General features: G+C 38.6%; 4 protein-coding genes across 7 annotated transcripts in view; 2 read left to right on the forward strand and 2 right to left on the reverse strand.

The window, feature by feature from the left end:
- Positions 1 to 21,665, forward strand: part of LOC111427854 (neuroligin-4, X-linked-like) — a 108,419-nt gene that overhangs the window by 40,983 nt on the left and 45,771 nt on the right. The gene's annotated exons all lie outside the window — the stretch shown is intronic.
- On the forward strand, positions 2,473 to 7,095 carry LOC139430249 (uncharacterized). Its single transcript, XM_071196941.1, has 2 exons — positions 2,473 to 3,175; positions 3,235 to 7,095. The coding sequence occupies exons 1-2, from the start codon at positions 2,617 to 2,619 to the stop codon at positions 6,447 to 6,449; spliced, it is 3,774 nt and encodes a 1,257-aa protein (XP_071053042.1). The 5' UTR covers positions 2,473 to 2,616; the 3' UTR covers positions 6,450 to 7,095.
- LOC139430071 (uncharacterized) lies at positions 7,355 to 13,106 on the reverse strand. Of its 3 annotated transcripts, XM_071196692.1 has the most exons (3): positions 12,689 to 13,106; positions 12,548 to 12,628; positions 7,355 to 12,487 (listed from the first exon to the last, which is right to left on the reverse strand). In XM_071196692.1, exon 3 carries the CDS (start codon positions 9,155 to 9,157, stop codon positions 7,997 to 7,999), a length of 1,161 nt encoding a protein of 386 aa, XP_071052793.1. In that variant the 5' UTR covers positions 9,158 to 12,487; positions 12,548 to 12,628; positions 12,689 to 13,106; the 3' UTR covers positions 7,355 to 7,996. The 3 variants fall into 3 exon arrangements, with proteins under 3 accessions (XP_071052793.1, XP_071052794.1, XP_071052792.1); XM_071196693.1 differs by lacking the exon at positions 12,548 to 12,628; XM_071196691.1 differs by having other exon boundaries at positions 7,355 to 12,628.
- Positions 14,425 to 15,687, reverse strand: LOC139429973 (uncharacterized). The gene has a single exon (XM_071196480.1). The coding sequence runs from the start codon at positions 15,685 to 15,687 to the stop codon at positions 14,425 to 14,427; it is 1,263 nt and encodes a 420-aa protein (XP_071052581.1).

A 21,665-nucleotide genomic window follows, 5' to 3' on the forward strand; every position in this document is an offset into this window, starting at 1 on the left:
TTCGACGGACTTTTCTCCACCGCGCACAAAGGTACCTCTTAGATTTCGGTAATTGAACACCGGGGAACCGTTTTGTTCCGGTTTAGAAGCCCGAAATTTATTATCCTGCCACCCCACCTTATTTGTCTTTAAAATTATTTTCAATCCCCACGTCAAATTAAAGGAGAAGACTCGAAATTTACATTACAGCGTAAACATCGTGCTTTTCGATAAACGGAAAGAAATTGGAATTTTTTGGTCAGGGTTATATTCAAATGGAAATAACTCCTGAGCGCAAAGCACTCAAGGATGGGGTTAGATCGATAAGTTCATCCTTTTCCTTACCAAGAGAATTCTGATATAAGCGATGGGATCGTATATTTTCGTATTTATCTCCGATACCTAACCCATATCACATCCAAAACATTTCCTACTGAGATATAAAAAACAATATTAAAACACCATTAATTTATTTTAAACACAATTTATTCCCGTTTCAAATTTACGATATTTACTGGGAAATCGTGGCGTGGGGTGTAGAAACTGAATTTATATGCCTCGCTCTATCCTACAAAAATAGAACGAATTCGTTGTTCATCGGAGGCGATTCATTTTATTCGAGAGACAATGGGGTGCATTTAGTGTTCGCCACCGATGGCTAGTTTACGATTAGTCGGTAAATCATGAAATCAATTGCAATTAAAGCAATGAAACAGTTGAGATCTGTAAGGGAAATTCAATTCGAGCAGACACCGCAACGGAAACGATATCCTCTCAAATGCGCGTTTCACTCTTGTTACCCCCCCGAAGCGATAATTAATTAGACCATAGAGGTGCTCTTGAGGATGAAATACAATCCAGGTTGTCGACGTAATGCTTCGGGGGGATTATTGTTATTACCTTGCATTATTACAATTAAACGATAATAGCGAGAAAGATAAAATTGAAAAAATTTATTAAACATTTATAATATGATGAGTGTGTTTCTACTCAATTCCATCGACATGGCTCATTTTTTGAACAAAAGCAAATTACGCGCCGTAAAAAGGGCGTAGGCGATTTTGTTTGCGCACCGGTAAAAATACCTTTGAGCAAATTCTTTGTCGACGCCGACATAACCCTCCCCCACAGATGACATCAAAGAACCGTTGCACAAAAAACACGTCCCCAACGGGGCACGATGTGCTAGCGTAAAAAAACAGCCTTTAGCGACCATCAAACCGTCCCGTAGCCGTACGTATGCGTGAAAATTAAATGTTCCACGGCAATTTAGGGCGCCGACTGGTGGTAAAAACACACGTCTGAATTCCTATCTCTGTCTACAGTTGCGAAGTCCCCATCGCATCGTCGTCGACATCTTTCATCTGCGTATGGAAATTTTTCCTTAGTTATTATGCACCGTGTGGCCCCTCTTTTCGGAGAAGAATTAGGTCCCACGGCTATTCTTTCTGGAATTACAATAGGGATTTACTTTTTTTGATGTTTTCTTTCTTATACAAAAGAATTTTAGGGTGGTGAATTACATGGTTAAAAAAATATTTTTAATATCTTGCTATATTAATAAGAAAAATGATTGTTATTTCAAGTTGATTTCAAATTCGTATACAATCTCAAGTAGTAAGTTATTAGTAAGTTTGTTTTAGTAACAAGTTTTTAGTAACAAAGTTTTGCTAGTGTAAAACTAGAACTAACACAATATCTAGAATTAGAAACATTCGGATTTAGCCGCACGTCTCTTAAGACGGCTAAATCCGAATGATTCCAGTTCTAGGTATAGTGTTAGTTTTAGTAACAGTTCTAGTGTAAAACTAGAACTAATACTAAACCTAGAACTAGAAACATTCGGATTTAGCCGCACGTCTCTCAAGACGGCTAAATCCGAATGATTCTAGTTCTAGGTATAGTGTTAGTTCTAGTAACAGTTCTAGTGTAAAACTAGAACTAACACTATATCTAGAACTAGAAACATTCGAGTTTAGCCGCACATCTCTCAAGACGGCTAAACCCGAATGATTCTACTTCTAGATATAGTGTTAGCTCAAATAACAGTGCTAGTGTAAAACTAGAACTAACACTAGACCTATGTATGGTATGTATGTATGGATTGGGGAGTGCATGCAAAACCGCACGACATACTTAGGCCCCATTGGGCCCCTTGTGCATCCTCCCATTACACGCTCTGGTCACATCAACCAGAGTAGATAAAAGCCGATTCTAGAACCTCCTCTCAGAACCTCAGGTCAAGGTCAAGGCCAAGGTCACGTTGAGTGACCATGACCTTGACCTTGCCCTGAGGTTCTGGGAGGAGGTTCCAGAATCGGCTATTGCAAAGGGGGTCGTTGACCAGTAACCTAGACCTAAACAATGACCTTTACTTTGAGCTCACCTCAGGTCAAGATCACGTTTAGTGACCATGACCTTGATCAGTAACCTTGACCTGAACAATGACCTTTACTTTGACCTCAATGGAGACCTTGAAGTCAACCTTAATTGTGACCATGACGTTGACCTTGTACGTGACCTGAAATGAAGGTTACACGACGTGAGTTCATTGAAAACCCCACTTCGGAGGAGGTATGCTTTAAATAGCAGATAGAAAATCGTGTTCAACAGTATTGAAGTAAGAGTGTTGTGAACATGTTGACCTGCGACGTGTGTTACAAAGAGTTTACTAGACCAGATAATCTTGTGAGACATCAACGCACAGCATGTATTGGGAAACGTCGAAAGGTGGAAGAGGATCAACAAGGAGATGTTATAGTGTGTGAAATATGTGATGAACACGTAACCAGACAATGTTATTCCTCACATCTGCGCAGCAACAAACATAAACAGAAAGCCTTCGTAATAATAGATGATGGTGTAGAAAAAATAGATTCGATATTTGGAGATAAAATATGTAGTTTTAGAGTGAGCGATCATGAACGGAAGTACGTAGACATGAAGGAATTCAGTAACCGAATTAGAGAAAAAGTTATCAGTTTGATACAGTCCGTGAGGAATGTAAATGGTAGTTTAAAAGTGAATACGGAAATTTTTGGATTGTATTTCATAAATACGAAGGAAGAAGTGGAAATCAAATCATTCAACACAAAAAATAAAATTATAACAGTAGCCGTAGACTTGTACCAAACATACGAGGACTTTATGGACGAGATTATGGTGAAAATGTCGGAATTCCAAGAACGGGACTCAGGTAAGAGTATAAGAATAGAAAAGTAGTAAAATGCGAAACTAAAGGCGTTAATACTGCAGGTTGGACCTTGTTGGAAATATTATATCTTGAAGTGAACTGTAACAAGTTTAATCCTACAAGAGCATCGAGCTACATCGACTTACCGACATCCATAAAAGGGAAGAGAGCGGTAATAAACGTGCAAAATAACGATAATAAGTGCTTTGCTTGGGCACTGATATCCGCGCTGTACCAACCCACAGGTTTACCGCAAAGAATATCATCATACCCAGATTATAGGGAAACAGAATTAAAGTTTGACTGCGTAACATTCCCAGTACCCATCAGAGACATACCAAAATTTGAGGAAGAAAATAACATTTCAATTAACGTCTATGGTATAAATTCTTGGTATAATGGAGAGAAAATGGTAGATGATATTGTAACTGTATGTATATGTAAACAGAAACGGGAGCGTCATGTAAACTTATTAGTAGTCAGCGACAATTTCGGGAATAACCACTATTGTTGGATAAAAAACTTATCTCGACTGATAAATACACAATCATCGACTCATGAACATCAAAGATATATTTGTGAGGGTTGTTTGCAATACTTTTCAACTGAAGACAAGTTGGTACGACATCAGATGGATGACTGTAAAAAAGTGAAAGCAACAGTACCAAGCGAACAAATAAAAGTGAATAAGTTCGGACATCTAGAAAAGGAAAATGTTTTACAATTTGAAGGATTTGAAAAAAAAATGAAAGTTCCGTTTGTGGTGTACGCCGATTTCGAGGCGATTCTGAAACCCTTAACGCCCGAAGAAGGAAAAGTTTACGATGATAATAAACCATATACGGCCCGATGTTTTGAACACGAACCATACGCGTTTGCGTACTACATTAAGTGTGCTTACGATGATAACTTATCGAAATTCCGAATATACCGAGGGCGAAACGCTGCTCTGGAATTTATTATAAGATTGGAGAAGGATGTAATAGAGATCTATAAACAACATTTGAGGCAAACAAAGGATATGATACCGCTAAGCTGTCTGGACCAATTTGTACATGAACTGAGTTCCGTATGTCACATTTGTGATAAACCAATAAACAAAGAAGAGAAAGTGTGTGATCACGATCACTTGACAGGATTGTATAGGGGTCCTGCGCATTCCGTCTGCAATATAAATTATAAATTACCGATGTTTATCCCTGTGTTTTTCCACAACCTGTCGAATTACGATGCCCACATGTTTGTGAAAAGTATTGCCCTAAACAAGGAGGAAGTAGAGGTGATAGCACAAAACAAAGAAAAATATATTTCTTTTTCCAAAAAAATAGTTGTCGGAGAAACAACCGATAACAAGGGAAAGAAACGCAAAGTGTTTATGAAAATAAGATTCGTCGACTCGTTTAGATTTATGGCGAGTTCTTTGGAAAAGTTGGTTTCATATTTGGATGATAAGGATTGTGTGGAAGTGAAAAAAAAATTCAAAGACTCTGAAGAATTTAGATTGATGCGCCAGAAAGGTGTATTTCCATATTCGTTCGTAGATTCGTTTGAAAAGTTGGAGTATAGTAAATTGCCTGATCATACACAGTTTTACGACATATTGAGTTCAAGTAATATTTCAAAGGAACAATACTCTAGAGCACAGACTGTATGGAATAAATTTAAGTGTACAACGTTGGGAGAATACAGTGACCTGTATTTGACGTCAGATGTGTTAATGTTGACTGACGTCTTTGAAAATTTCAGGACAATATCTTTGGAGAATTACAATCTGGATCCTTGCCATTATTATACTGCGCCCGGGTTTGGGTGGGATGCTCTGTTAAAAATGACAGGTGTAAAATTAGAATTGTTATCAGACATTGACATGTTACACTTTTTTAAGAAAGGAATTAGAGGCGGTCTCTGTATGTGTGTAAAACGATCTGCAATAGCAAACAACAAGTTCCTTGACGATTTTAACCCGGAAAAACCATCATCATATATTCTATACTTGGACGCTACCAATTTGTATGGGTATGCAATGAGTTGTAAATTACCAACAGGCGGTTTTCGATGGTTGTCGAACCAAGAAATAGCAGATATAGATGTGGAGTGTTTAGATGATGAACACCTTGGTTATGTCTTTGAAGTGGATTTGGAGTATCCCGAAAGGTTACACAACCAGCATGATGATCTACCGTTTTGTCCCGAAAACATAATCGCTCCCGGATCGAAGCATCCTAAGTTGATTGCGAACTTACAAAATAAATCGAAATACATAATTCACTATGTAAACCTACGTGAATGTGTGAAAAAAGGTCTTAAGCTAACCAAAATACACCGTGCATTGCAATTTCAACAATCGCCGTGGATGAAACCATATATCGATTTTAACTCTGAGAAACGAATGAATGCTACGAATGAATTTGGGAAAAATCATTATAAACAAATGAATAATATCGTGTATGGGAAAACGATGGAAAATGTTGAAAATAGAGTCGATATACGATTAGTGTCACATTGGGAGAATCGTTACAGGAGACCCGGTGCAGAAGCTCTTATCGCAAAGCCGACTTTCAAGTCATCGAAAATTTTCTGCCATAATTTGGCAGCCATTGAAATGCAGAAGGTGGAGGTCAAATATAACAAACCTCTGTATGTAGGGTTTAGCGTACTGGAATTGTCGAAAGCGGTCATTTATAACTTTTTTTATAATTTTTTAAAAGAGAAATATGGTGAAAACGTATTATTGTTATATACAGATACGGATTCGTTAATTCTCGAAATATTTACTGAGAATGTATACCAGGATATCAAAGAAAATATAGAGATGTTCGATACCTCTAATTACAAGTTAAACAACAGACATAATATTCCTCCAGGGCCGCCGATAGTTGGAAAAATGAAAGATGAGTACCCAAATACGATATTAACATCGTTTTATGGTACAGGAGCTAAAGCTTATTGTATTAACACTTTGGAAGGAGTTGTCAAGCGTGCCAAGGGTGTGAAAAAGTATGTTATCGATAAAAACTTAAGTGTTTCAGAATATAAACGGATTATCGAAGATGGAGGTTCTGTGCGAAAAAAGATGTATGTCTTTCGCTCCTCCTATCACACGATGTATACAGAACTAAAGAATAAAGTGGCGCTCTCTGCACATGACGATAAACGTTACGTGATGGAGGATGGATGTCATACGTTAGCTTGGGGAAACTATCTTATTGAAGATCTACGCAGGGAAGATCTTTTGGACAACTTATTGGAGTTGTTAAACGTAAACATGTATGGCTAGTTAAATTGCGATCAGTTAATTTGTAAAAAAAAAAAAAAAAATACTTGCTTGTATCACAAAACTTGTATATAAAGTAGAAAGTAGGTTGTTAAAAAGGTTACTTGAAATAAAATCAACGAAATTAAAAAAAAAAGTTTTTTATTTTCTTAGTGTAAAAATTATAATACATCCTTTTTTGCAATCCAAGAATTATGAGAGCTATCCATTCCCAACCATTTCACTCGGACTTTATTTCCTTTTCGACGAAGAACTTTTTCAATTAAAAATACATCCGGGTGTTTCACACGTTGTAATTCTTCGTCGTAAAATGCTCCAAGAATGGGTTCTCCTCTACCATCTTTAATAAGGTAAGTCCTGGGATTAGTATTTTGAACTGTCGCTATGGTGAAAATTTCATTGGACCAAGTTGGTTGGTAACCTTTAGCAAAAGCGTGTCTGTACTTGCTAATTCGCACGTGTTCCCCCACATTAAATTTATGGTGGTTGGGGTCGACAACTTTAATGGAATTGTATACAGTATTTAACAGAGCAGATTCATTTCGTCGATTAACAGCTGAAGGTTTCATGTGAATGGTGCGATGTATTGTGTTGTTGTAAGATTTTAGTAATTTGGGTAGTAAGTCTAACCAGCGATAATTTCCTTGCATACTAAATTCTTTCCACATTTTATTTTTTAGGGTTCTATTAAACCATTCGATAATCGAGCTTTTTAAAGTGGAATAGGTGCTGTAATGATTAATGTTAAGTTGTTCCATTAATTTTTGAAAATCGCTATTGTAAAACTCTTTCCCATTATCGGTTTGTAAGTTGCTCGGAGTAATATTCTTTTTACTATGCAAAATGTCCTTCATAGCTTGAGTAACCTCTTTCCCAGTTTTGGTTTTGAGTGGTAAGGCCCATGCGTATTTTGAAAAAGCGTTGATAACAGTCAGTATATACTTGTAACCTTTATTGACCGACGCATATGGGATCATTTCAACCAAATCAGCTTGATAAAGATCCAATAGTCCGTGAAGCAGAACGCGGCGTCGCCGATAATGTCGTCTCGCAGGTGCATGTAGTTCGTTAACGAGATCTCGCTTAACACTAACCATTACTCTACAACCCCTTCAATCAACAACTCTACAAGAAAAGGTAGTCCTCCTATCGGTGCATTATTTTTACACTTAATGGTATCTCCGCGTTTGAGTTGGACTCCCTGGAGCGACTTAATAACGATATCGTTAACAAGTAACTGAACATGAGCGGACTTTACAACATCTTTTATCATACCTTCGTAGAAAGAATTGATGTAATCCGTAATTCCACTTTTGTTTGTGATTTTATAAAGTTTTGTTTTTGGATCAACATCTCCATCACCACGTAAAGTTAAAATAAATGTTGATGAAGGTTGTAGAACTTCGGATCTTGCTATGTGGTTCTGTATAACATGGTGGTGAACATGCTTACCAAATTTATCGATAGATGTAGAACCATGTTCACCAAAACGGTTTAAAGGCATATTGGCTTCTGAAGCGTCACAGAAACAGAAAAAAGTTTATATACCCTTAACGAATGACTTGCGCTTCCCGTAATTCCTCTATGAGGGATATAATTTCGTTATGATGAGCAGTATGACCTGCTGCTTCGGAAGCAAGTAGTAAACGCAACCGATCAACTAATTCGTTCACGTCGTCCCAGTATTCGTACTCTTTAATTGCAGCAGGTACTAACAACTTATTTAAGTGACCTGATCCAGTTTTAGGTTTTGGCCAATATCGAGCCCAGTACACATTTGGTCTTTGACCCAAGGAAATTGGTTTGATTATGTTCACAAACTTTTCATTTTCATCATCAGTTATGATACTTTTTGAAGCGTCATAATCTCTTTTATGTACATTCGAACGTTGTAAGATATCTTTGTAATTTCTCGCATCTGGTAAAGTAAATTTACCCGGTTTATTTTTGAATAACAACTCGTATAACCCCGGTGTTCCTGTATACGTAAATTCACCCACCAAAATGTTTTTCCCGTCAAACGTTATTGGTTGATTTGCGATATACAATCCATCGGTAAGTGCACGAACACCGTAAGTTTGATCGAACTCGTTATTTACATCTACTGTTAAACCCGTAACATAGGTACGTGGTAAGGGGTCCAGCTGTCCTAAAGCTTCTCGAATAACTGTCTGTTCCATCATTCCCTCCATATTCTCTTTCATGCGCGCCAACTGCTCCCTAGCGTCCCGCTCGTAGACATCTAAAGATGTGTCTGACTCACGAACAGAAACCTCAGGTGTAGTATCTCGACCCTCGAACACCTCTTCGTCGCTGAGAAATTGCGGACTCCGTGCGAGTTCCGGTGAAACATCCATGCTAGCTCCCGGTTTAATGGGTGTTGACGTAACTCTACGTTTAGGTTTCACTCTAGGAGTTTCCAGTTTAAGTCCTTTAGAAGGTTTCTGCAAGTCAGCCAGTAAGGCTGAGATATCTGGTGACTGCTCCTTTTTCGGGGTAAATAAATCACGTTTTATCCCGAATTTATTGTCGAGCGCTAATAAATTGACAGTTTGTAATTTTTTGGAAATATCTGTCAGAGGTTCTTTCAGTGGAGCGAGTTGAGCTTCGGCAATGGACTGCTTCTGTTTTATATCTCCTTTCAAAGTGCGTATTTTATGTTTAACATCTTCTCGCGCAGCTATTAACTGTTGTGCAACATTACGATTCATAGTTCAACGTGATAGTGTAATGATCGCACAGAGACTGAGCATGCAGTCGTAAAGTCAATGGTTTTACAGTATAATGTACTCATCGAAACCTTTCCGATAGCGTCCGTTATTTTTATCGCAATCTAAATCAATAACTAATATACCGTGCGGTGTATCCCAACAAGTTCGACAAATTCTGACAAAATCATCCCACGTAATGTCCCCTAGCAAATGATCGTTGTAAATATGTTTCAAGTTAGTGAGATCTTGTTTAAATAAAACTAAAAGGTTGCAATTGTCACGTAAAAGCTGCTTGGAAATGGCGCTATAACTTTGAGCGAGTAAAAAAGTATCAACGTTTCTATGACGACCGTATGAAAAATATTCCTTGATAATCTGTTGCTCTGTAGGAGCAATATCATCAAAAATAATAATTGAATATTCTTTCACCTTTGACGGTGGTAGAAATCGTCCGACATCTGAGTACTCATAATAGCCGCAAGAGCGGATAGGTTTAAGTAATTGTCGTAGAAATTCGTATTTGATTTGGTAGAGTGAATTAGAGCACAAATATACATTCAAAAAGCGCAACCCGTTGAGAGCTGTCAATAAAGTTAACATTACGTTTGTTTTTCCGGCACCCGAAGAACCAATTATCAAACCACGTTTACATTCCCCACCAAATAATTCGCTATGTCGTTTAAATTTATTTGCAGCGAAGTCGTTATGAAGATTACAGATTGGTAGTGTTAAAGGTTGGCTAACAAACTTAACGTCTTCAACCATGCTGACGGGTGATACTTGAACGGGAGATTAACAAGAAATGAAGTCGTAGTAGAAAACAATGTTTATTTTATCATAAAATGTAGCATACAAAAAATTTCAGCAGATTATTTATTATCATTGTTTCAAAATAATGGTTTACAACACTTTAACTATATAAACTGTTAACATTGAGTTTGAAAGTTATTTAAAGCGTGCGTAATATTACACAATATTTATTTTACAATAAGACGTGGTATACATAAATTTACAAAATTATTTATTATCATGATTTCAAAAGTATCTGTATGGTTGATGTAGTAGAACCACCAGTGGGTTATTCACATACAGATGTTATGTGATTAAACAAAATAAAGCAGTGTAAGTCACAGTACAATTTACACTACTTAGTATTAAATTAACAATAAGTAGATACGGTAAATATTCAAATAAGTAATTAATAATACATATTAACAAAAGCATGGGAGCGGTAACAATAAGTAGATACGGTAAATATTCAAATAAATAATTAATAATACATATAAACAAAAGCATGGGAGCGGAAAAGGTGAAAAGGAAGCGAACTTGTTGTCATATCATCAATTCGAACGATTTTCAGTATCATACAAGGATGGTGTACAAATTTGAAAAAACCACCTACAACATATTAGTTGCTGAGACATCCCTCCGACAATTCCTCAGTACTTTGATCCTCCTCAAGTTGTGGTTTAAAACAGACTCGAAACAAAGACACACGACAACACATCGCACACCAATATTTTTTATTTAAAATAATAGTCTGCAATCGTTCAGAAGATGCATACTTTATTTTCGAGCGCAATTTCACACGACAATCCAGTTGTAAAACGTTCGTTATACTAATATGGTGTAGGCGGCGTCGACAACGATAGCAAAGGTTGCCCAAATGTGATTCATAAAAAACATACCTTGCTTGATACTGAAGACCCACTCCGAAAGTTGAACTCCAATCAACCGGAGAACCGTGGAACAACTTATGTACGGTGCCTTGCGACATTTTCTTTCCAAAGCGTTCCACGGTGGGGAAGCAAACCTCCCCAAGATTGATTCGATCGCCCTTTCGGGATATTCGACGCCAGAAGCATATGTCCCAGCTGTACATTACGTTTAGTAGTAGAGTCTTTGGTAAAACATCTACTAACCGCAACGTACGGTCTTTACGGGAAATCGTCGAATTAACGCTCTCCATAGCCAACTCCTGCAACGTTAACACTGCAAGAGACAAAAAAACTGAACGAGCTTCAAAAAAAAACGCTATTAACCGTTGTCAGGCAGCAGCCTGAGAAGGGACTTATACAGGTTAATTTTGGTGTTGTACATGTTAAGGATGTTTGAAGAAGCAGCAAAGCAGACGGTGGGATTCTGGTTTACTGCATTCAACGCGTTCACGAAGTGGCGCTTATGATGTTCCAAAGTCGTCACTTTGGTTTGCAATTGAGGTTTCAAGCCCAAGATGAAAAAATCCTCTTGGGACAAAAGACTGCTTGCCAAGTTGGTTGTTGAATGCAGAAACGCATCAACCCATGGGTCGGGATGTGCGGTATTTACAGCTGGAAGATTTTGCCTCTGCGGGATAGTAGGGATAGGTAAAGGTGGTGGGAACACCACATTTTGTGGTGGGATAGTTGTGATAGTTGGCGGGCTGTCACGGATGTCGATGGTCACCTCTGGTGGAGATGTAACCACCGTTGCAGGTCTGGTTACTGTAGCGAGTGTAGGTACTCTTCGTGTGTTACGGGGAGGTTTGGCTAATGCGTTGCGCAGCAATCTACAGGAGTCTTGTGAAGCAGGAGAAGGGTTTGGGCGGGTAGTTTGTTTCACGCAACCCCTTGACAACAAGTTGACGCGTTTTTTTATACGGCGGGATGTGTACCGTATGGGTCCACTCGAGAAGACAGGCGAAACACATATCCTATCGGAGGGTTGGGATACGTCTCCCGTCGCTGGTACAGACGGTGCCGCAAGCACCTGGTTTTCAGCAGGTGCTTGACTTGTGACATCCGTATGTACAATATCTGGAAGTGGTTGTACCACGTCGGCCTGATTGGTAGCAGGTTCAGGTGGCACAACAACTTCCTGATATGTTCCTTCTTCTCGTATCTCCATACTGATGCGAGTTAAGCCGTAGGACGACAAGGTTGGACTGGTGGTAACAATCGCACCATTGTCGTTCCCTGGCTGTGACCGGAGCTCATTCATTATTTGCTCGTACAGTGGTGGGTCTGTAGTGAAATCCTGCATGGTACGACTCAAACCGTCAAAGTTGCCGCTGCAATATAATGGTAACGACGGTAGGCTTGACTCAACAACATTCGTACTGTCGTTATTGCGTGGCAGCACGGCAACCAGTGGGTCGGTCATACCATCGGTATTATCGCTTGCACGAGCGTGGCTGTTACCAATTAAGTGAAGCATAATGGGAAAGACTTCAAGGAATCAAAAGGGTTACAAAAAATTTGGATTATTTTATTAAAATTATACGTTCGCTCACGTCTGACAAGTTTGCAATCCGCTGAAGAACCACTTTTCTCAGCGTATAACAATTAATGTCTGAAATCATCACAAACATACATGAAGAAAACCGATAAAAATTGTATTGATGTAACTTACTTTTCAAATGGTTTTCTATCACGTCTGACAGGTTTGCAATGCGCTGAAGAACCACTTTTCTCAGCGTATAACAATTAATACCTGAAATCATCACAAACATACATGAAGAAAACCGATAAAAATTGTATTGATGTAACTTACTTTTCAAATGGTTTTCTAGCAGAAGGCGATTTCTTCGTGGTCGGAAAAACACAGTTTTTAACAAAATCTGTTATTATTGTAAACACACTTTTTAAGGAATTATCGTCTTTTGTACACTACTATATCACTCAGCGACTGCTGTACACGGAGTGAGGAGTAACCCACTTTCCACTACCTTTAAGTACGGGTTAGTGAACAGGTATTTGTCCGGTCAACTGTCTGGGAATGCGAGGTCGTTTAGGTCTTCTCCTTGTTATCGCCTGTGACTGAAGGGGAGGTCATACTGTCTGGGAATGCGAGGTTGTCCAGGTTTTCTCCTTGTTATCGCCTGTGGCCCAAGGGGAGGTCATACTGTCTGAGAATGCGAGGTCGTTCGGACCTTATCTTCGCCCGTGACTCAAGGGGGGTTACAATCCCCCCTCCCCCCTCCCCCTCCCCTCCCCCTCCCCTGCCCCACCCCTGCCCCACCCCCCCGCGCGGGCGGTCGCGCGAAGCGCGGTACGGAGCGGAGCGAAGCGGAGCGTAGTTGAGCCCGCGCGGGGGGGTGGGGCAGGGGAGGGGGAGGGGAGGGGGAGGGGGGAGGGGGGAGGGGGAGGGGGAAGGGGAGGTGAAGAGGTTTCTTTAAATAAAACTCATCAATATGGATAAAAAAATAACATTTATTTCTTTTCTAACGTACATTTAATACAATGCATTTTAGGTGGTGGTGGTCCATCGAAATGAGTTTCCGCACAATCATTATTATAATGTTCAAGACACGGTAACTTCATTTGTAACATTTTCGATTGCTGGTAGGCGAACGGTAGTTGGGTCCAAATTCTTCGTAATTCCATAGATGGTACTTTATCGAAATAATACTGTGTTGGTAAATATTTTAAATCACGAGCTGGAATGTTCGCAAATGAGGCATCTTGTTCATATTTTTTCATTACGCTGTACACTTTCTTGGCAGATGTAAGTGGCCAACACCCAAACACAGTGAACACTTGTTCCATCGCAACCAGCTCTTAACTATCCCCCATTACGACTTGTCTCTGCTTTATAGTCACCGACTGTCTTTCGCATCCTTGTTTTGCACCCCCTCTTCGACAACTTCTTGTAAGTGGCGTACATTGGAAAGAGCGCACATACTTCTTCGTCGCGAGTGAAAAGCACAGCTCGGTATACCCATCTCAAGTTTATAGATACTACCTTCCAACGCAAATATCGGCGCGGAAATAATATGTCTTAAAAATTTAATTTTTTCAGGTCCTTTAACATACACTTTCTTGACATTCCGACACAGATATTTGACTATGGCGTCGAATTCCATTGGATGGACAAAACCAACTTTCCAGTCGATGCAATGATGATGTGTCATTAACCAGTTTGCAGTATTCCTATATTTAGATGGTAATGAAGCTATACTGCTACTCGGTTGAAAAACGTGGTGGGTTATGCATTTGTTACTATCACATGATGCTAATTCTTTAGGTACGAACTGATCTTCGTTGACCATGAAACCTTGTATATCGAGAATTATGTATTGAGTTTTATTTGAATACATCTTGCTTCCGTACATCAACACGATTATCCATACTATGCAGCCGTAGAAATCTGTCGCACAACTTATACTCTACGACTTTTTTTTGTTTACGCTGAATATAGAAGTCTCACATTTCGGATGATGAGCTACGGGTGCGATGCGGCTCAGGATCCGATCCAACTACACACTACCAACCCTTCTTTCCCCATACTCAAGTCATTTGTTTGACGATTTTTGTTAGTGGAGAATATTGAAACGCCTTATCATGTAAAACTAAACAGTATGCTGTGGTACCATCAGGAATCGGATTTTTTGTCGTAAATTCTATCCGTATTTCTACCCCACTTTTGTGTAGCGCTTCTGCTTGATATGTACAATCAATTCCAATCAGTGGATAATTTTCAATAAATTGTTTCGGAGTGAGTAATGGTTCTCCTTCCTTCCCATAGTAGGACTTTTGAAAGCGTGTATACATGTCATATAACACTGCGACACGATTACTATCAAAGTCCACGTTCAGATTATCGTATGGGTAGCGTTCACCGTTTAGGAATACCGTCAAATTGGTGAGTTTTACATTATCAAAGGTTGCCATGTTCGCCAACTGTTTTCCTTTCTTCTTTGTTTGAAACCCAATTATTATAAATCTAGGTGTTTCCAACTGCGGAGCTGTTTTCACAGCCCATGAATGCTTTGTTGTTTGAGGTAAAGAAGGATATTCATGTACTTCCCAACTGCGAAAAGGTATTTGCAGATCAATATTTCGTCCTGCTATTTTTGTTAGAGCTAATTGTTCTCGTAAGCCTACGGCTAGATGGGGCATTCTCCACACAACTTTATCGATTTTTAACTGTAACGGTTCTTCTACCGTATTCACAAGCACATCATTATCATCATTATTACGAATTAACACTAGCTCTTGTCTCACATTCATCACAATTGTTTTAAAATCTTCAGCAAACCCTATTAATGTCTTTAGCGGTACACTCAATCCAAAATTTCCATTTTTATCCATTATTGCATCCGTTACAGGGGATGTTGGGACCACTTGACCTAGCAGATCCTCGCCCATGTTCCAACCTGCGTTCGCCAACTTTATTATATCGTGAGGGGTATACGAAAAGTATCCTTTCATACATGATGTTAACCCCACGTTTCTCACTCCATCTATTTGAACACCATTTATAAGATAGCGAATATCACTGAACATAAACGCTACAGGATTATTTATCAATTTTGCAGTTGCACTAGCATCTTTTGTTGCTTTACCACTCGCATCCAGTTTACGTACGCTCCCTTCCACATACAAAAAACTTTCATGAGGCAATGTGTAATTGTCTATTTCGGGTATGCCTATACGAATTTCATCATTGTTACCGAAGCTAGTAGAACCAAACGGTTGATGGGAATGATATTCGTAACTTACAATCGAGTTATCTACTTTTATTTTCTCCGTGACGTTTAAGGACTCCATTTATAGTAGTTGAAAACCTAAGTTGCTTAAATACTGACGATTGACGCGTGTTAACTGGGTAGTTGATTTTCGCTTACTGTTAGGTTTTACATCCTTTCGTACCGTTTTATACATTACTCTATCACCCAGATTTTCCTGTGCTTTTCTTCGAACGTCGTACACTATACCCATATTAAATACCCTACTACTCACACCGATTTCAAGTGCACTCTCACGGTCACTTCTTCGTCTCTGAAGTTTACCAACTGACCGTCCTGATCAAGTATGCGTACTATTAATGTACTAATCACGTTCGTTGTAACAGGTAAGTAAATCGGTTGTTGCGGAGCTTCTATTATTTTAAAACCAGCCGGTACGTTCGGGAAGAAATGATACAACACGTGCATGGGTTGTCCATTCGTATACGATCCGGAGCTCAAATTACAATAAATTTGTAATGCATTCGTTTTATTTATATTCACGATATGATCCGATTCTGTTATCGTGTTTTTAGGTATAACTTTAGGGTTAAAACCAAGTAAGGAACCGATTGAATTATCGCTAGCAAAATTTATTCGCCGGTTTGTTTTTATCTCAGCACGTTGCGTATTATTATTACCTCTTATGCGTATCTGTGTACCCGGTGTAGTCACGCTGAGAATATTCCTCGCTGTTAATGTTTTTTTAACGTATTCGTTAATATCGTTAATATCGTATGTTCCTAGCGGTATTTCAATATTCTCTGTAAAATTTCCCATATGATCTTCATATTGTAAAATATTGTTTGTTGAATCGATATTAGGTAACGTATTGAACGTTTCGAAATTTAAAAGAGCTAACTCGTATGTACCGAGTTCATTCAAATAAATCGGTGGGTTAAAGTTACAAGACAACTCCGACCCCCTTCCGGTGAGCGTAAATGTATAACTTGTATGTATTGTATCTTGTTCCATTGTTGTTCTCAAGACTAATCTTACACGGATACTTCCTTGGTATTTAAACTATCTAAGAAATGCAGACACAATTGTCCACAATTTGTTTGATCTTCTTTTTGATATCGTCGATAATTATACCTCACAATATTTCTCCCCCCATCCGATATAAAATACTTCTCCACTTCAATCGGTGGTCGTAAATCTCCATAACTGTCAAAGTAGTTAACATTTACACCATCCTTGTTGTAAGCTGTCCAGTGAGTACCGGGACCCGTACGATTATCAAGATTTATTATCCCACTCTCTCGTTTTCGGATTTTCTTCGGTAAATTGTTTCTCATGTACACCCCACGAAAGTTTAACAGATCAAGCGCTCGTGCATATCGCCTTAACTCTACATCCGTTAAAGAATGTTGGGGTATTTTTATTAGTTTTTTGCTACAGTTTTATAACCACAACCCTTTTTATATGGATTAATAAACATTCCTGTACCAATTTTGTTCGCCCTCTTGGTGCGTTTTAGTCGCTTTGATTTTCGTGATACCGTTTTCATGACTAGTCCGCAACCTCGCTTATATGGTTTAATATACAAACCGCTGCCGATCGCTTTTGGTTCCATAGCCCGATTGTGACGTTGGGCTTCTTGTAACTGCTCCCTTGCTATTTTTGCTTCGTTTACGGTTTTTGCAATAGCTGCTGCACCTCCGCCTAAAGAACCGAGAGCACCCAAAGCTGCAAGTATTAAGGGTAAAAAACCTCCCGTCTTGGGAATCTTGATTATTTTTCCGCGCGGTTTAAGTATTCTACCTTGATAAGGTTTCAACAGATTGTAACCCACTTGTACATCTCCCTTTGTATTCGTACTGTTGGTCTGTGCAATCGCTCGCCGCACTAAGTTCATTGCCTGCGTAAACGACAATTTACCGCCACGTTTCAACTTCTGACGAGTTGTCCCTCTACGTCTTAGGGCACGAATTTGCATTCCCATACCCATTATTGTTTTTCCTTTCATTATCGTTGACACTAACGCCGACGATAGTCGCTCTCCTAAGCTTGCGTCTTTACTTCTCAACCGCTCTTTCGCTGTCTTATACAACTCTTTATCGGCTATGTGTCGCTCAGCTAAATTCGATGTCGCTGCGTAGGCAATATCATGCGTTTTACAGGCGTCGTCTAATTTATTCACTCCCTGATCTCCACGAACTAATCTCTTTACCAATTTGGTTCCCGGACCGCAATAATTATAACCTGGCAAATGTAGTTCTATCGGAAGCTTATTGATTAATGTATTCACAATACCTCGACCAGACCGTTTGCTTGATCGATGCATACTGTTTCACTGTCCTAACATTCATACCATTATATTTAATAGCTTTCGCACATTATTCGGTGAATATTGGATGGTTAATAATACGCTCACATTTGAAAAAAAATTTTATTTATTTTAAGTCATTACATATTTAAATCTTTCATGAAAAATCTTATTTCTAAATTCGCTGCTTAAGTACAGGTGTAACATATCATTTACATAACTTATTCTATTCTTAAATCTAAGACGATCTAAATACATTTCCTCCCAATTACACTTTCGTGATTGTCTATACGCATAAGTCCATGCATACATTCTATGCATCTCATTTTTACTCTCATCAATCCGCACCTTACCCATGTCTTTATTGATTGTGAAATAATTTAAACAAATCTACATCCAACAAGATTTTATCGAAATTGTACAACATCACTTCCTTACTTATACATATTTGTTCAGAACACGATTCATTGAGCATCGTTAACATATTACGTTTCACATCTCCATCCATTGCAGCTAACGCGTTTATAACACTATCATAATATGCTTTGTAATTCACAGTTCTCAATAATCTCAGTCGAGTTGCTACTAAATCTGCTACGTTCCAAAGCTCATGCAACGATTCATATGCAATATATACATATTCTCCACCCCTCTCCAACTTTAAAATCTTGCAAACGTTTTCCATCCAATCGCACGATATACTGACACCACACAACACTATCTGCGACGGAGACTGATTAGCAAAACTGTTTGTGATTGTTGACTTATACATAATAATGTTGTGCCAATCGTTTTCCGTTAATGTTAAACATTGACCTTTTCCCATTAACCTTACCACTGGTTCAAAATGTAAGTCAGCACTTAATCCTATTGCCACACATTTCGTGCGGCTCTTATTTAGTGCATACACTGTTTCCGAAAATAGAGGACCTCTACTTGCTCTTACTGTACTGTCCGACATGTTGGTTAAGCTCTCCATGTTATCTATTCTCGAAACTACTTCATTATTACCGTTAACACTTTGCGTCATAATAAAAGGGCTTAAGTCTGCAAACGAATCTTTTCCATCAGCGACCGCTTGCATATTGTTACCACACTCTATAACTGTATTAAACTTTTCTTGTTTTAACACCTCTTCAGATGCCACGGGTGTCAACGAGGGTTTTATCACCTTTGGACTTATGTTCGCTTTTTTGGACACCGCCTGTTGAACCTCGAGACTTCTCTTCGGTGCTTTTGTATATTGTTGTCTGGAACCCACTAAGTATATATAACATTAATACTTCTGCTGTAAGACAAGTGTTTATGGACTTACTTGTTCTGCGTTGTTATGTCACCACTACGTCGGATGATTTCAATGAAACTAATCTTTTATGAACCTGACTTGCTATTTATACACATCATTTTAGGTGGGGACGTCACGGTCACAATTAAGGTTGACTTCAAGTTCTCCGTTGAGGTCAAAGTAAAGGTCATTGTTCAGGTCAAGGTTACTGATCAATGTCATAGTCACTCAACGTGATCTTGACCTGAGGTGAGCTCAAAGTAAATCCAACCCGGTCATGCTCCACTCCTCCGGGAGCACCCGAGAAGAGCCATCACTCGACTTGAGTACACCAAAAAAAAAAACATCATGAACTGCTAACTCGGGGGCGTCGAGTTGACACCATAAATAATACGTTAAAAAGATATGCAATTGTTTATCATTTATTAAAGACGAGTTCAATAAATTAAATGAAATTTAATTCGGTTGTTTTTCTTTTCCATTTTATATATTAGGATTAGGAATGTGATACATTTAAATTGAATAAAAAAAAGTCAGTACTATAAAAATTAATTTATTTAAATTTTAAATTTTAACATTAATCTAAATCCATTTTTAAAAATTTTAAAATTAATTTAACATTTTCAATTGCACAACTGCTTTCCGATTTATAATGATATGCGCAAGAATTTTGACTCAACGAAAGCAAAGGGCAATATATATTATGTTGTAAATTAATAATCACTGGCTTTACCGATGATAATAGGTCTCTCAATACCTTTTCTTTTTGAGATCCCTTTACAAACACCACCTCCACTCCGCATGTATGCTGTTCCAGAATGTCTTTCAGTTGATTATAGGGCACATATCCATTCTCGTAATGCAAATGGTGTAAGTTATTCTCCTCCCAACGCACTTGTCGACATTCTCGCTTATTGAGTCTTTCATAACTTATATCAGGTTGAAATATGAAATGGGAAATCGACTCACCATCACCGATAGCCAATTCTTTAACTCGAAATCCCGAAGATAAAGTAAACCCTTGCATATCGATGACTTTAATTGGATTTCTCGATGCCATTATATTTAAGCGATGTAAACTGCTTAAAATAGGAGCTACAAGTTCCTCAATTTCTTTATGTTCACAACACTCTTACTTCAATACTGTTGAACACGATTTTCTATCTGCTATTTAAAGCATACCTCCTCCGAAGTGGGGTTTTCAATGGCCTCACGTCGTGTAACCTTCATTTCAGGTCACGTACACGGTCAATGTAATGGTCACAATTAAGGTTGACTTCAAGGTCTCCGTTGAGATCAAAGTAAAGGTCATTGTTCAGGTCAAGGTTACTGATCAAGGTCATGGTCACTAAACGTGATCTTGACCTGAGGTGAGCTCAAAGTAAAGGTCATTGTTTAGGTCAAGGTTACTGGTCAACGACCCCCTTTGCAATAGCCGATTCTGGAACCTCCTCCCAGAACCTCAGGGCAAGGTCAAGGTCATGGTCACTCAACGTGACCTTGGCCTTGACCTTGACCTGAGGTTCTGAGAGGAGGTTCTAGAATCGGCTTTTATCTACTACTAACCAGCCTAAGGATTTATCAAAGGCTAGGACAGCTCCTAGAGGTGCATTCCTGATGTCATCTGTGGTTGGCCATTCCTCCCCGAAGGTCCTCATTCTGAGGTCGGTCAGAGAGGGGCAATCACACAAGATGTGTTTAACCGTCTCGTCATCCTGTTCACAGGCTCGACAGAGAGGAGAGTCAGCAAGCTTCATGTTTTGAAGGTGCTTATTTACTTTGCAGTGTTTACTTTACACTAGACCTAGAACTAGAAAGTTTCCGGTTTAGCCGTGCGTCTTCAGACAAACATTAGATCTAGAATTAAAAACATTCAGATTTAGCCGTACGTCTCTTAAGACGGCTAAACCCGAATGTTTCTAGTTCTAGGTATAGTGTTAGTTCCAGTTTTAGTTCAAGGAAAAGTATACAACAATCTAACGCTGAATAACAACTAAAACTTGAACTAACACTGACATTAGAAGTAACACTCAAGTCTTAAGAGACGCATGGCTATACCCGAATGATTCCTGTTCAAAGGTTAGTGTTAGTTCTAGTTCTTATTCAGCGTTAGATTGTCTTCTCTAAACTAAAATTTTCCCGTATTAGTCCTTTGTATCGAGATTTTACTATAATAGGAAACGAACAAGAAGAACCTTTTATACCTAACACAAATTAAGTTAATAAATCTTGATTATCACTTACAATTAGTTAATTAAGAAGAGAAATAATATAAATAAGATATTCTTTTATCCAATTAATCAAAGATCCAATTTTAATTAAAATTATCTCAATGCAATACTTTTACAATAATTAATACCCTCTCCATCTTTTCCGTCCTCATCATTCAACTAAACCCCTCAGTAATTAACTGAAAGTCGAAAAGATACATCGTTTCGAATCCGGAGTCGATCACACGGTCAGCAAT

The sequence above is a fragment of the Onthophagus taurus genome, chromosome 6 (genome assembly GCF_036711975.1).
Source record: "Onthophagus taurus isolate NC chromosome 6, IU_Otau_3.0, whole genome shotgun sequence".
Classification (NCBI taxonomy): Eukaryota; Metazoa; Arthropoda; class Insecta; order Coleoptera; family Scarabaeidae; genus Onthophagus; species Onthophagus taurus.

What these genes read in the sequence shown, in the direction of transcription:
- LOC139430249 (XM_071196941.1), top strand. Translation starts at nt 2,617, where the DNA reads ATGTTGACCTGCGACGTGTGTTACAAAGAGTTTACTAGACCAGATAAT. An exon ending in ATTCCAAGAACGGGACTCAG is followed by an intron (nt 3,176 to 3,234) that starts GTAAGAGTATAA and finishes TTAATACTGCAG; the next exon opens with GTTGGACCTTGTTGGAAATA.
- LOC139430071 (XM_071196693.1), bottom strand. Translation starts at nt 9,157, where the DNA reads ATGAATCGTAATGTTGCACAACAGTTAATAGCTGCGCGAGAAGATGTT.
- LOC139429973 (XM_071196480.1), bottom strand. Translation starts at nt 15,687, where the DNA reads ATGGAGTCCTTAAACGTCACGGAGAAAATAAAAGTAGATAACTCGATT.